Source organism: Pelobates fuscus, chromosome 4 (genome assembly GCF_036172605.1).
Source record: "Pelobates fuscus isolate aPelFus1 chromosome 4, aPelFus1.pri, whole genome shotgun sequence".
Taxonomy (NCBI): Eukaryota; Metazoa; Chordata; class Amphibia; order Anura; family Pelobatidae; genus Pelobates; species Pelobates fuscus.
Window position 1 is genome coordinate 210,685,762 of NC_086320.1, and position 16,057 is coordinate 210,701,818.

The 16,057-nt window shown below is 41.3% G+C and overlaps 1 protein-coding gene across 1 annotated transcript in view; it reads left to right on the top strand.

Moving 5' to 3' along the window:
• The window catches only part of LOC134608783 (band 4.1-like protein 4B), a 150,296-nt gene that overhangs the window by 114,900 nt on the left and 19,339 nt on the right, over positions 1 to 16,057 (top strand). Inside the window, exons 12-13 of the mRNA XM_063451883.1 lie at positions 220 to 329; positions 4,579 to 4,609. Of these exons, the coding sequence (XP_063307953.1) occupies positions 220 to 329; positions 4,579 to 4,609 (141 nt within the window). The remainder of the gene's footprint in view (positions 1 to 219; positions 330 to 4,578; positions 4,610 to 16,057) is intronic.

Sequence of the window (16,057 nt, forward strand, 5' to 3'; positions counted from 1 at the left end):
GAAAGGAGTGATTTGATGACAATTGCACTGAAAATTTTCAGAATATATAAAACTAAAAGATTACACTTTTTACATAAATGACAAAGACCAGGTAAATAAATGGCAAAATCGTAAATAGATTGAAGGATGTGAAATTTCGAGAGCAACTGTGCATTTGATAATACTTGTCAAGCAATTAAATGTTATGTAAATGTTCTAATAGTTTACAAATTTATTTAGTGGCCGTACGGAATACCAAGCAACCCATGCTGGACGATTGCGAAGAACAAGCACATTTGAAAGGCGACCCAGCAAACGATATCCATCAAGAAGGCATTCAACCTTCAAAGGTACGCATTTATTAATTTTTCTCTTTTCTCTCAAATGCTCATCTTCTGAAACATTGCTCAGCAATATAATACAGTCCATTAGAATTCTGAATAAAATTGCCAGAGAATGAATTGAAGGCTGAAGTTAATTTCCGCTCTACTCTTGCAGAGAAGAGATATCGAACTCTGTTCCATAAGGCTAACAATCAGTTTTCTCTGGTTGTGTTGTTCTCAAACATTTAAATTTTTTTTTTATTATTCTTTATTTTAGTAGTGCAAATAGTATACATGTATGCTTGCATAGCCACAACAGCCGGTGCAGGCTAGACATAGACATAGAAAAACAGTTGTATAGCTTTTTAACGTTGCACATTTTATGAGTTAATACATGAGTATAGGAACAAGCCAAGTCTGAAGCTGCTATGGTGGGTTATGTAGATTGAGTTATGGTTCATTTCAACGTTGTTACACATATAGCCCTATAGCATATGAAAAAGTTGTGCTTTGCTACCTGTTTGGTACAGGGTTATGCTAGTGTCGTTAGTTAATGCTGAATAATTACAGTGGGTTAGTTAGCGTGTTCAAGTTTAGTAAAATTTGCTATGTTCTCAGGTGTCAGTGCAGCTCTTGGTGGGCATAACTAAGGGGTAGAGAGTTTACCACTAGGAGGGAGGGCCCCAGTATTGGTGTCCTTAGTGAGGTGTGCCCTCATCGCTAGCATGGAGAAGTGGCCTAAACAGTTGATTGTAAAGCATAATATAAAAGTATATAAGAGTAACACCAAATGTCAAGGAGAAACAATAAAAACTTCAACACTTGCAGATAGAGACTAAATGAGGCATGAGGTGATTGACTCATCTGTAGTATCAAGAGTCCCGGTCAGCCAACCCCCTCAAGAGGTATACCACAGTCCCACTCTGGTGCCTTTGTGAGTCTTGGTCTTGGTCGCGGCGTGTGCTCAGAGGGTGCCCCGTGTCGTAGTTGCGGGACGTTATTGGGCTGACCTGGTGTTGCTGCCATTTTTGGCCCTGTGCCTCGCTGTCTCCACTCCCGGGCTGGTGTCTCTCCGTTCTTAGGTGAGGTGAGTCCCATCTGTGAACCCTTCTACTCGCCCGTGTGCCTCATGCTCCGAGGTCCTCCTCACCTCCATGCCCTGTCTACCGTCGAGTAGCGCAGTCCGTGAGCCAGTCTAGGCCTACACGGTCCTTTCCGTGTCTGTAGGTGTCGCTGCAATATGTGGCTCTTCTGACTGTGTGGAGCGCGGTGTCTTTGCCGGATCGACGGCAGGGCGGGAAGCCAGGTTTGCATTGGGGCCCTGCTTTGGTGAGTGAGGGCGCTGGGCGACTGCGCGGATGCCGGTTCACTTGATGGGAGTGGGTGAGTGATGCTTGCCTTGTAGAAGTGGGTGGTCGTGGTTAGGCAGGTTGATTTAGCTTACCCACCAGCTTCCTCCAGAATGCCTTGAAGTGATTGTTTATTCGAGTGAGGATGTCTTGTGAGGTTGTCCGCACATGTTGTGTCCGCCATCTTAGGGAGGTCTCCATTTACTGTCTTTGGCGATTTTCCCCTTCTCGTCATGCTCAGGGTCACCACCCCAGGGTGGACCGGGATCACCCCCACCGGTCCGAGGAGGGGGGGTAGCAGGGATTGCTTGTGCGGTGAGCAGCTTCAGGGTGCCTCCAGGACAGGGGAGCAGCCGCCTCCCCCGCCCGATGCAGACCAGGCCACAGTGTCTGTCGTGATTTCATCTGGCCCCAATTGAGTCCCATAAGTCCCATTGTGTGCCCTCCATCGTGGTTGGCATGTGGGTGCCTGGAAATGCTGTTTGTGTCGCTTGGGTGAGCAGATTTTCGCTTGTTTTGTCAGGATTTTTGGGGAACTCGTGGAAAACACTACTCTCTGCCATGATGGTCAGGCCCTGCCCCGAACATTGGCACAATTATAAAGGATCCTTGCTATATCCCCCGGTTGTAAACTTGACAGGCAGTTACCTTGCAAATACTTCTCATTGAGCTGCATTGGGCAGTCTGTGATTTGACAGCCACAGAAAGTCTGAGCTTGGAAGAAGAGGAGAGCGTACAAAGGCCTCCAACCAAAGATGTGCTGCTTTTAGATATACAACCCAATGAACAAGATATATAATTAAATAAATGCATTTTTCATTGGGTGTGTATCTACTAAACAGTGTTTCTTTGTTTTGGTTGTTTTGGGACTGTCCCCTTTAAGTAAAAAGAAGACTGTATAATTGCAGGTTTTGGGGGCCCATAAATGCCAGTGTATGTAGTTCTAATTCCCTTTAATCTTACAATATCCCCCCTTTTCCATTATTTGTGACCAATTTTCCAAGCGATCTTACTCCTCTTTTCCATGTTTTTTCATCTTTAATACTCCCAGGTCCTTTCTACTCACTTTTTTTTTTTATTTTTTTTTTGAGCTATCACCTTTTTCTTTTGGTTTCAGTTTACTGGGCTATTTACTAAATTGAGAATTGACAGGAATTCAAAGTCAGTTTCTAATATAAGGCTGAAAAAGTCCAATTGAAAACAGAACTGACTTGAAGAATTTTTGTAATTCGGCTATCCTGATCTTACATTTTGATTTTACTTTTATTTCCTAGCAATTATCCCTTTAGTAAATAACCCTGTCAACTTTGTAGTGTAGGGAAGAAATGTCTTTCGTAGTTTCTTTGAGCCCTACACACTTGAATAGGTATACTATTACACACCCAAAACTTTCATATTGCTTGTAGCTGCTGAAAAGATGTATGGGAAGCTGTCTTCTTAACAAAAAGACAGTGATTGCTCTCTATCACTGTTATCTGTAGAAAACTGATTATCTATGATCTTTCCATCTTCCTTATCTGCTTATAGAACCTTCCACTTCCACTATAGGTTTTGGTCCCTTGACTTCTTCTGAAATACAAGTTGGGAATAATTGAGATTGTATAAGAAACCCTGCTATTTGGCTGACAAGCAAAATGGGCCATGGACCAAACTCCAATGGATTCTAAAAGATAAATGCCAAAATGAAATGATTTTGGATACATCCAGCATGTGTGAAATTTATTTTCATAGTAAACAAATGAATAAGATACCACACTCCAAGGTTTTAAATATGCAAAAAGTTGTTTATATTAGTGTCATCCACTGATCATCCACATCATTAAAACTGCTGACAGGTTGACGTGAATAACCTTGATTATACAATGACTCCTGTCAATAGGAGGTATATATTGGGCAATAACAGTCAGTTCTTAATTTTCCTGAAAAAATTAGTCTGATCATCTCCAAAATGGCAAGTATTTTGGGGTGTTCCCAATATGCAGTGGTTGTACCTACCAAACGTTATGCAAGGATAGACCACAGGTCTTAATGCTGGGCATTAAAGAAAGATTTGCAGAGAACGGGCTGCGTAGTTACATACCGGTCAGAGTGCCCATGATGACTGAAAACTCCTTCATTGTGGACGTGATCGACACTTGCTGTTGTGGTGGTGGCACCAGGACTTGATCGTGGGGATCTTGATTCTAAGGCAGTGACCTTACAATCTTGCTAACCAGTTGATTGTTGTGATAGTAGCACTCAGGGCTGTGACTCCCAAGGTGGGGAGTGGCTTCAACAGATTCCAGGTGGGACATCTGTGATCACTGTCCAAAAGAGTGCAGTTCTAAGAACAGCTAAGATACTGTGCAGAACCCTCAGACTCACAGGCATCAAGGCATCCTCCCTTGATAAAGGCGCATACGCTGAAAATTTGGGGGCTTCTTGTGGATATTCCTCCCTCTTCTCTTACTTTGGTATTTCCATTATTTATTTATTTGTTTATGTATTTTGTTTAAATGTTTGTTTGATATTATTTGATAGGTATCTAGTTATGTGTGTATCTGGATTGATACCTTTGACTTCCAGCATTCAGTACTGAATATTCATATTTTGGGTTATTCTGATACATGGTCTATATTGACTCTATATGTATAATGGTGCCTATGCTTTACTATTGCATATATTGTGATCCCTATATTGATGTACCTGTATAATAAAGTGCATTTTATTTAATTGGCGTGCTCCTCATTTATTATTATAGTCCACAAACCTTATTGACAGGAAGTGCATCCATAATGTCACATTTTGTCACATAATGTTGTTTTCTGTTGCTTTAATAGACCTTTAAAATGAATAGACAATGTGTGAGTTACATAAAATGTTTTAATTCTGTGTTTATAATATGTGTTTTTATGAATGGAATTCTAAATATATGTTTATTTTCTCAGCAAACAATGCCATGAAGCCTCCTCAGCACTGGTAGGTTGTAATATCCATTTTAGTCTTGTATTGTGAAAATTATTGTATAAATTATTGTATATTATAATATTGTATATTATTGCATAAAGTGTTAATGTATAATTACATATGTCATTTGTCATCTGATGCTCATAAACTACTGTATATGTGTGTATGTATATATAAATATATGTGTGTGTATATATGTATATATATATATTATTTCCCTCTAGATTGTTCTGGCAGAAACTTTCAAGTCTAATGTCACTTGTATAAAGAAATTGGAAAGAGATAAAAAAAAAAAAAAAAAAATCTTTAAGTCCCCTGTATTGAAAGCAGATGTGGTTTTTCTCTGTTGGATTTGATGAACCATATGGTCCTTGGATTTACTAGGTTGCTGTTTGTTTTGGTTTAATATGGTGATTGACATATTTCTTGATTTGTCCATTCTTTTGGCACTAATACAACATAGGAGTCATAACTATATTTAATAAACTGTATTATACTAAGCTAGGTCTGTGCTTAACAAAGCTTCTTTGTCAGAAATACAATTTATCATCGAGCAAAGTGTGTGTGTATGTGTGTGTGTATATATATATGTATGTGTGTATATATATATATATATACAGTTGCAAGAAAAAGTATGTGAACCCTTTGGAATGATATGGATTTATGCACAAATTGGTCATAAAATGTGATCTGATCATCATCTAAGTCACAACAATAGACAATCACAGTCTGCTTAAACTAATAACACACAAAGAATTAAATGTTGCCATGTTTTTATTGAACATATAAACATTCACAGTGCAGGTGAAAAAAGTATGTGAACCGTTGGATTTAATAACTGGTCGAACCTTCTTTGGCAGCAATAACTTCAACCAAACGTTTCCTGTAGTTGCAGATCAGACGTGCACAACGGTCAGGAGTAATTCTTGACCATTCCTCTTTACAGAACTGTTTTAGTTCAGCAATATTCTTGGGATGTCTGGTGTGAATCGCTTTCTTGAGGTCATGCCACAGCATCTCAATCAGGTTGAGGTCAGGACTCTGACTGGGCCACTTCAGAAGGCGTATTTTCTTCTGTTTAAGCCATTCTGTTGTTGATTTACTTCTATGCTTTGGGTCATTGTCCTGTTGCAACATCCATCTTCTATTGAGCTTCAGCTGGTAGACAGATGGCCTTAAGTTCTCCTGCAAAATGTCTTGATAAACTTGGGAATTCATTTTTCATTCGATGATAGCAATCCGTCCAGGCCCTGACGCAGCAAAACAGCCCCAAACCATGATGCCCCCACCACCATACTTCACAGTTGGGATGAGGTTTTGATGTTGGTGTGCTATGCCTCTTTTTCGCCACACATAGTGTTGTGTGTTTCTTCCAAACAACTCAACTTTGGTTTCATCTGTCCACAGAATAATTTGCCAGTACTGCTGTGGAACATCCAGGTGCACTTGTGCAATAATGTTTTGTTTGGACAGCAGTGGCTTCCTCTGTGGTATCCTCCTATAAAATCCATTCTTGATTAGTGTTTTACGTATTGTAGATTCGCTAACAGGGATGTTGGCATTTGCCAGTGACTTTTGTAAGTCTTTAGCTGACACTCTAGGATTCTTCTTCACCTCATTGAGCAGTCTGCGCTGTGCTCTTGCAGTCATCTTTACAGGATGGCCACTCCTAGGGAGAGTAGCAGCAGTGCTGAACTTTCTCCATTTATAGACAATTTGTCTTACCATGGACTAATGAACAGCAAGGCTTTTGGAGATACTTTTATAACCCTTTCCAGCTTTATGCAAGTCAACAATTCTTAATCGTAGGTCTTCTGAGAGCTCTTTTGTGCGAGGCATCATTCACATCAGGCAATGCTTCTTGTGAAAAGCAAACCCAGAACTGGTGTGTGTTTTTTATAGGGCAGGGCAGCTGTAACCAACACCTCCAATCTCATCTCATTGATTGGACTCCAGTTGGCTGACATCTCACTCCAATTAGCTCTTGGAGATGTCATTAGTCTAGGGGTCACATACTTTTTCCATCTTCATCATTACCTTCATCTTAAGGTAATGTGTATGTTGCGAATGTGTATTTATATGTATAGGGTCAAGGATGTAAAATATGAACCTTTTAGTTATTATTTTAATTTTTATTTATGTTGGGCCTTGCCATATGGAGGCTACCAGACTGCCAAGGTTTTGATAAAATAATTGCATCACTATCAAGCCTGACTTAATGTTAAGGGGTCTGGAGGCAAACCCCTCTGTAGTTCCAGAAGATCTTTCTCTGTTATCTGTATTGTCTATTCCCAGCTTCCTATCGATCTCAGTGCTGCCTTCCTATACATCTGCATTATTATTATTATTATTATTATTATTATTATTATGATATTTATATAGCACCATCAAATTCTGCAGCGCTTTACAATTGGTGGACGAACAGACATGTAGTTGTAACCAGACAAGTTGGACACACAGGAACAGAGGGGTTGAGGGCCCTGCTCAATGATCTTACATGCTAGAGGGAGTGGGGTAAAATGACACAAAAGGGTAAGGATAGTATTAGACTAGTGACAGTTGCAGAAGCGGAATCAGTTGGGAGCTATTAACAGTTTAATTGATACGCTTTTATGAAGAAGTGGGTTTTTAACGATTTTTTTGAAGGAGTGGAGACTGGGTGAGCATCTAACGGAGGAGGGAAGCAAGTTCCACGGTGCAGCCCTTGAGAAATCTTAAAAGCGAGCATCAGAGGTGGGAGTACAGACAGAAGATAGACGTAAGCCTTCAGCAGATCGTAAGGGCCTAGACGTGACATACTTGTGTATAAGGGAGGATAGATAGGTGGGAGCAGCATTATGTAGAGCAAGAACCAGAATTTTAAATTGAGCTCTATATTTTATAGGAAGCCAATGTAGGGACTGACAGAAGGGTGAGGCATGGGAGGTGCAAACCATATATACTTGATTAGCATAATGCTGATGGCATGAAGTCTTGCATCCTTAATAAAAACCATGGATAATTTAATCTCAATAAGTCGTTATAAGTCATTGAAGCATTTCTTTATTCAGAGATGCAGAAGCTAAAAGGAAAAAAAAACTGTAGGGCACAGGTCATAGGCAAATACCTTTGAATCTACCATTCAGCAAGCCCACCTCATGGATTAACCTACGCCTCTACTGATCAGCACTGGGATAACCCACTCTAATCCAAATAAGGGGAAACTGGACCAGGTCACAGAACATATACAAAAAAGAGCAATAATTAGATATGTGTATAAATGGTCTTTAAATGAATAATACAAGAGATTTGGGAGCTATTTATGTTCTGTTTTTAGATCCCCTGAAAGGCCTGGCTCTAGCACCCAAACTATTATCAGTATCAAGAGGTAGTGGGTGTAATTCTCTCCTTACTCACTCCCAGTCTAATTTGGTGACCTTGTGTCCTATTTATAGTCCTACTTATAAATAGATTTCAAGACCGTACTTTGTATTGGCCACAAATATTTGGCCAACAGTGGCACTGTTTTTCTAAACTAAACAGATTTAAATTTGTTAACCTTTCATCACATTAACCCTTCCATTTATTAATTTTGTATCCCACCTTTGCACTATGTCTAGTTCCTTGACATTCATCTTTAGAACAGGTGCCCAAAATTGCTCTTATCTCACTTTCATCTAAGGTAGAAGTTGCATGTGAATCTTTCACCTTACAGTGCATCACTTCTCATTTATCTACATTATATTTAATCTGTCATTTGAGTGCCTAGTCCCATAATTAATCTTAATCCCACTACATCAAAGTAATATCCTTCTTACATTGTACCTTACCTATTTTTGTGTCATTTGCAAAAACTGACATGTGATTGAATAGAAGGGTCCCAGAACAGACCCCTGTTGGAGACCGCTTATCGCTTTTTATCCAGTTTACAAATGTACCATTAATGACAACTCTCTGTACTCTATCTTTAAGCCAATGTTCTGCTCAAGAACAAGATTTTTCAACTAGACATTTTTCTTTTAATTTTAACCTATTGTGTGTAACCGCATTGAAGTTGCACTGGTGTGACACTGTGCCTGTCAGGCCCTGAAACGCACACGTGTGAAGGAAACTGACTGCTATTATATTACAGTCAAAAAAGGTTTTTTTTGTTACATGCAAGCTATTGTGACACCAGATATGAGTGGTGGCACTGGGCAAGTGGGCACAGTATACGCTGTGAGCCTGACACACACGCTGGCAGACAACTAACTGCTATTCAATCTATTACAGTCAAAATTGTATTTTTAAAAAAAAAAAAAAAATGTACACTACTGTTACACCAGATATGAGTTGCACTGGTGTGACACTGTGCCCTGGCAGGCCCTGAAACGCACACGCGTGAAGGAAACTAACTGCTATTATATTACAGTCAAAAAATTTTTTTTTTTAAATGCAAGCTATTGTGACACCAGTGAGTGAGTGGTGGCACTGGGCAAGTGAGGCTGACTGGCAGGCAGGCAACTGCAATTACACAGAAAAAAACCCAAAACAAAGCAGACTGATGTTCTAGCCCTAAAAAGGGCTTTTTGGGGTGCTGTCCTTACAGCAGAGATCAGATGAGTCCTTCAGGACTGTAGTGGACACTGAATACACTAGCCTAGCTATCGATTTCCCTATTAAATCATCAGCAGCTACACTTTCACAATGAATGTAAAATGGATGCTGTCCAGGAGGTGGGAGGGTCTGGGAGGGAGGGTCTACTGCTGATTGACTGGAATGTGTCTGCTGACTGTGAGGTACAGGGTCAAAGTTTACTCAAAGTTTACTCAATGATGATGAATAGGGGGCGGACCGAACAGCGCATATGTTCGCCGTCTGCGGTGCATATGTTCGCCGTCTGTGGCGAACGCGAACAAGCGATGTTCGCCAGGAACTATTCGCCAGTGAACCATTCGGGACATCATTACTTTTAGGGCAATATATACCTACATGTGAGTGGAGGCAGCAAAGTCTGTAAATTTAGAGATTTAATTTTTTGTAATTTTTTTTTTTTTTTTTAAATATGGCTCATTCACAAAAGGTGATATTTTAAAAAGATCTCCCTGTCACCAAGGGATTTTCATATTTCAAAGTTGATTCATATTATAAGTCTGCATCGTTTAAAATTTACCTCCGGTCCATCCATATCCTACCATAAGACACTTTATTAAAAGGATGTTTATTTTCATTTTGTCTGAGGAAGTTGAGTTTTTTTTTTTTAGAATGATGTGCCTAGCTGTATGACTCAGTCTTCTTGATGCTAAGAATAACTCTTACTAATAAATCTAGCAGTATAAATATGTGACTATTCTATCCACCTATGAAACTTGAATTACTAGTTGTGATTACAAAATATTGGTCAATTATTCTGGTGTATCGCTGACATAATATCCATTTTCGTAATGCTAGACCTGGTATAACACAAGGATAAATAAAGGAACACTCCAAACACATTAAGCATTTTAGTCTTATAAAAGTGCTGGTTTAATTTAAAATGAACCTTTTACAAATTAACCTTGTTACACCGTCCCAGCCAGTCCTGTTACTTCCGGCTTTGGTTAGCTCAGTGGAGCCCAGAGCGGCTACCTTGAAAAGATTTCAGTGAGTTGGAATACATCTCCTTTAGAATTCTGATTGGACAGCCACAGAAAGTGGTTGCAGATACTAGATATGCAGGGCTGTATTTACCGCAAGGCTAACAAGGCATTTGCCTTGGGCAGCACTTTCCAAGGGGCGGCAAAAACCACCAACCCCAAATTCCCAGGCTAATGCCTTGTAAGCCTCGTTTTATGGGGGCCCAAGAGCTGGCTGACCTTTGGGCCCCCCCCTCATCCTCCCCCGGGGCATTCAGCCATTTGTTTCGGGGCGGGCAGCGAGGGAGCACTTCTTGCTCTGCTCCTTCACGCGACCCGCAGTGATGCCGGGAGCCGGAATATGTCGTCAATACGGCTCCCAGCATCACTCTGCTGCGTGCGATCAGGGAGATCACAGCTCCCTCGCTGACAGCTTAGTGCGGACGTCTGCCAGCCTGTCTGCACAAATCCAGCAACCCGATCAGCAGACCCCAGGTAAAAAAAAATCACCCATCTATCCCCCCCCAAAAATAGTGTTCGGGGAAAGTGTGTGTGTTTGTCGGTGAATGTGAGTGAGTGGGTGTGTCAGTGTGTGTCTGTCAATTAGTGTGTGTGACACACATTCACTGACTCACTCTCATTCAGTGAGTGTGTGTGTGTCTTGTCAGTGAATGTATGTGTGTGTCTGTCAGTAAGTGTGTGTTTACAGGAAGGGGCAGGTAAATTTAAATTAGGGGGTGCCCAAGTTCCGTCATGCCTAGGGCAGCACCATTTCAAAATACACCAATATGCATGTATTTCTAGAGGAAAAATCACAGCTATTTGTAACAGACCTCAAATACACATTTAAAATGCACATTTTTAATAAATTGAAATGTATAACCAAAGAAATGTGAAATTGGCATACCTATTCAGTATCCTTGATCCTGGATAGCTACATGAAGTTACATTGTTTCTGGTAACTTAACCCTGTTGATATTAAATGATGGCTACATAGGATTGTATATCATTTTGAGTTGAGGCAGGAGCTGCTGTTTGTACCAGTCACCATGAATTCATTCCTTTTCTTATTGATGATATGCTGGGAAGGAGAGAAATCTCTAGCCAATACATGTGCCTTTAGTTGTTATTGCCTAGCTTCATACAAACTGTGGAATGAATACTTCCACATTATCAGTGTAAATTTTCAAACCTGTACTACATTGGCTGAAAAGTACTAGACTACTGTAGCGGTACTTACCTTATCCGGGGGCCGGACGCGGTCCTCTCTTCAAGCCGCGCGCGGTCCTGCGGCTGCACGAGCCGCGCGCGGCTCGTCCGACTGTTCAGACAGGAAGGCGGGCAGTGACCGCGAGAAGCGGTCACGTGTCCCGCCTGCAGCTAAGAGCGCGCCGCGAATCTCGGGCGCGCTCTTAAAGAGACAGTGGGAGCCTAAATTGCAAAAAGGCTCCCATTGGCTCCTGTCATGCCAATCACCCCATACACTTACCTGTTGGGGGAGTGGAAGTGACAGGAGCCAATCACATTAGTTTGAAGGCTACTTATACTTACCCTTTTCCCTTAGTTCGTTGCCCTATCGTGGTTTCTGCTACAGTTCCCTTTAGTGCTTGTTGTGTTCAGTTGTGTTTCTCCGTATTTGACCTTGGCTTTGTATTCTGACTTCGTTTTCGCTTTATCCTATTCTGTACTGTTTGCCGGCTTGCTGATTCCTGTGTACCAGTCCCCGGCTAGTTTTCGTTTACGCTGTCTCTTTGTGCCCTTGACCTCGGATCATTCCTGACTCTGTTTTATCCTATTACGTCGAGTCCGGCCACTCTAAGGTCCGGTAGACGTATCTCTCCTCTGTACTGTCTTCTGTTAGGCTGGATCCTGCGTGTAGGGGTATATACTCGTTACAACTACACTGTATTGTCTATGCCTCCAAGATAGGAGCAGGTCCTGAGTGCTGAGATTCCCCAGATTATATTAAACCATTCCTAAAGGGTTTTATGCTTAACCATTTCACTCACTGAATACAGTATAGACATTTTTACAGTTGTTCTTGGCAGAATTAAATTTAGTCCATAGAGCCCCACTCACCATCGTATATACTCTAAGAATGATTACCAGCCTGTTGAGCAGCTGGGCCCCCGGCGAGGGAGCGCTGAGTGTAAGCTCTCCCTGCTCAGCTCCCCACAGTGATGCCAGGAGCTGGAATATGACGTCACTGCGGCGCGCGAGGGAGCTGAGCAGGGAGAGCTTACACTCGGCACTCCCTCACTGCCTGTCTGCCCCCCTGCCTGCCCAGCAGCCCCACTAGACCCCAGGTAAGAAACCAACCCAGTCTGTGTGTGTGTGGCTGTGTGTGTGTGTATGGCTCTGTGTCAGAGTGATTCTGTGTGAGTGTGAGGGTTTCAAGGAGTAACGGGAGGATCTGCATTTTTAAGGTGTGGATGGGGCCATTGGGGGTATGCCAGAGGCCTGACTCCGGACACTGCTTTTTTTTTTTTTTAAACCGGGGCAGGGGTTTAGTACTCGGGGGGGAACTGGGATATAGTAGACGTGGGGGGCTAGGATTTAGAAGACAAGGGGGAACTGGGGTTTAGTAGAGGGGGTGAAAAATTGTTTTTATTTGTTTTGCGGCACATATAAACTTAAACCTGGTTTATTTGGCCCTTGCTAGTCTTTGAGTTTGACATGCTTGCAGTACAGTCAATGCACTAACATGCCGGGCTGTCTAGAGCAAACCTATCATATTCAGCTTAGCATTACTGTCCCTCTAGCAAAGTAAGAGAAAGAGCAGAGAGAGTGTGTCAGGTTGCTGTAACTCCTAGATATAATAAAACCAAAAAGCGAGAACAGAAAAGCTAGATAGGGAATAGATAGGTCTGAACAATTTCCACTTCAGGCTTTAGTGTAAAAGAGCAACCCCTACTAAACTGATAGAAAAATGAAATAAAAAATAACTTTTAACTAGCTTATATATCGTTTTAAACTGTGAAATAAAACAGGGGGGGAGGGGAGAAAGAAAAACCAAAACAAAAGAAGTATGCTAAAACTGTGCTACCCTTGTCAGTTAATAGCACCAGTGGCACAGGGATTTACCAAAATAAAGAAATAGTCTTCCAAGATACTTTGTAGTGATAACTTATCCCCCAGCTCCCATCACCTAGTGCCAGCGTGTTAGCAAAATCTCCTACCCCCCCTAACAAAAGATGTAGCCGAAACTACGTAGTAGCTACATCTAATAGTCCGTTAAAATAATATAGCAGGGCGGCTAAATCCGGGAACATAGTATATGCTGCAGTATAATCCCCTGTCACTCCCGCCACCCTCTGATACTAATGTCCCGACGTGCGTTTCGCCGAGTATCGGCTCTTCCAAGGACCTTGGAAGAGCCGATACCCGACGAAACGTGCATCGGGATATTGATAGCAGAGGGTGGCGGGAGTGACAGGGGTTTATACCGTTGTCGCCTTGTATGTCTGTAACAAGGCCAAAATTCAAGGGTATGTAAACTTTTGAACAGGGCCATTTGGGTGATTTCTGACAACTATGTGATAATAAATGGCTTCATATGATCACTATCTTTCAATAAGACATTTTTTTGCATAATGAGTCATATTTTCAAAATCTATGCCAAAATTTCACAATTTCTGCTATGGCATGCAAACATTTGAGCAAAACTGTATATACAACTTCCCTTTTAAGATGAATCCATTCTAAAGAAAATATAAATTCTAGATTGCTCTTATGAGCTTCTTTGTTTTCCTATCAATGTGTCACCAGTAACAAATTCCAATGAAATCTTAAAGTGCTGATTATATGTATATTAAAGATACCCAGCTACATGGATTCTCTCCCACACTGACATTGTAAGTTCCAATGAAATGTAACATGGCAATGTGGAGGGGAGAAAAATAACCTAGAGCTTTTCATGATTGAGAATGGCTGGTTTCATAGGCCTATCAATCAAATGACCTTAATATGTATATGTTATGAAATACTGAAAAGTGTGTATAGATAGATCTAGAGAGAGAGACATACATATGGAGCATAAATAAGTTGAACAAAGGCTTTTAGAGTTGTAAATGATTGGTTCCTCATACAAGGTAATAAGAAATCTTAGATCACATGCTTTCTCTTCTGGCCACAAGATGTACATTATAAGATACAGTACTTTATATTGAAGAGTGCCTGCAAAGTAAAATGGTTCCCTCTGCTGGTCATTTTAATATCCAATTTTATGATTTTTCAAAATATGTTTAACCTGTATTTCACTGTAGTTTTGATTTTCTTTACTAGGAGGAGTTTGCATATGAACTCTTTTTGACGAGTACATGGTTTTTATTCGTAAAATAATCCACATTTAAGAAGTCTATTGTGGTGACTGGACAGCTCAGATGCTAAGATTAAGCCAAAATAGTTGATCACACACTTTTTCTAATTTGACTCTGTTTTCAAAAATGAAATTCTGGTCCATATTTTGTATTTTACTTTTCCGTTTTCCATTTTCCAAAGAGAAAAATAAAACCGGATTAAAACAAACAACCCCTGCCTCCTCCCCCCCACCCCAAAATCTATTTAAGTTAATACATAACTGATTCATGCATATTTAACAAATAATTGTACCCTACTTGCTGTGAAACGCACGCTATGAGGAAATAGGAGGTGGCTTAGATGAAAATGTCTACTCTGCAATTTCAAAATCTGTTACAGTTGAAAATGATACAGGCAACGGTTCTCTGTGAGGCAGAGGTTATTTGCATAAACTATTTTCTAAATAATTAGGAGTGTTTATTTTTAGTAATAAACTTTCCATTCTTTCCTAACAAATCGTTAGGTCAGTGCAAATAAGAGAGATACAATTGCAACTGGGTGAACTTATTTTGTCCCTGATGGAGGGGCGCAAGCACCAAAATGCGCGTGGGCATCCTTTTTTACTTTATTTTTAAGCACTATGCACTGACTCACTTGTTTGTTTACATTTAGTTTGTACTTGGGAATTAAAGAGTATTGAGGGATACTAGTTGATGAAAGGAACACTGTAGGCACTGTAACAACGTAATCTAATTTAAGTTGTTAGAGTGCCTTAAATATTTTCATCCTTCCCTTATTTTTCAAATCATTTTCTTTATTCTTTATGAAGTCTTTGAAGAGCGGCTTTAAGCCACGCCCCCAAGCCAGACGATTCTGAGAGCCGGGAATGTAAGCCAATCATACTCTGTCAGCACGCATAACTGACGTTTGGTATCATTTTGCCGCCTAATGCGTGCTCCTGCTATATCAGAAATGTGTCGGAAAGATGAATCAAGGAATAGAAATTTCACACGAACACAAAAGACCGATTGTCTGTGTTCGTTTGTTCGTACATTTGTTTATAACAAAGAGAGAGCTGCCGGCTCTAGGTATCACCATTTGGTCAAAGTTACTCCAATCAGGGTGGCCCAGCCTGTCCTCCGAGCAAGCCAAACATGGTTAGCCGCAGCTCCCGACAATTTGGCTGAAAATCAAGCTATAACCTGACAAACACAACAAATCCACTGTGCCAAACAGGTCCTACAGGTCAGGGTAGCCCAGGGAAGCTGACAGATGCCTCACTCGTGAGTCTCGCATACAGAGAACCTGGGCACCATGCCACGGCCTACCTGGAGCGGAGCTGAGGGGAAGCGGTCAGTCTCTTCGTGCCTCGGACCGAAGTCTGGACTGTGGCACTCCTTCCCCCCTCCCACCCACCCTCTGGACTGGCGGAGGTCATCCAAGTCCCCCTTAAAGCAACTCAGAGGCGTTGTTAGCACCCACAACACTAATCAGGCTGCACTGACTCGATCCGGATACTCAAAAATGGCGTTTGCCTGCACCCTGCTAACACGAGGCGTGGGCCTCGAGTGGAGGACACCGCAAGACT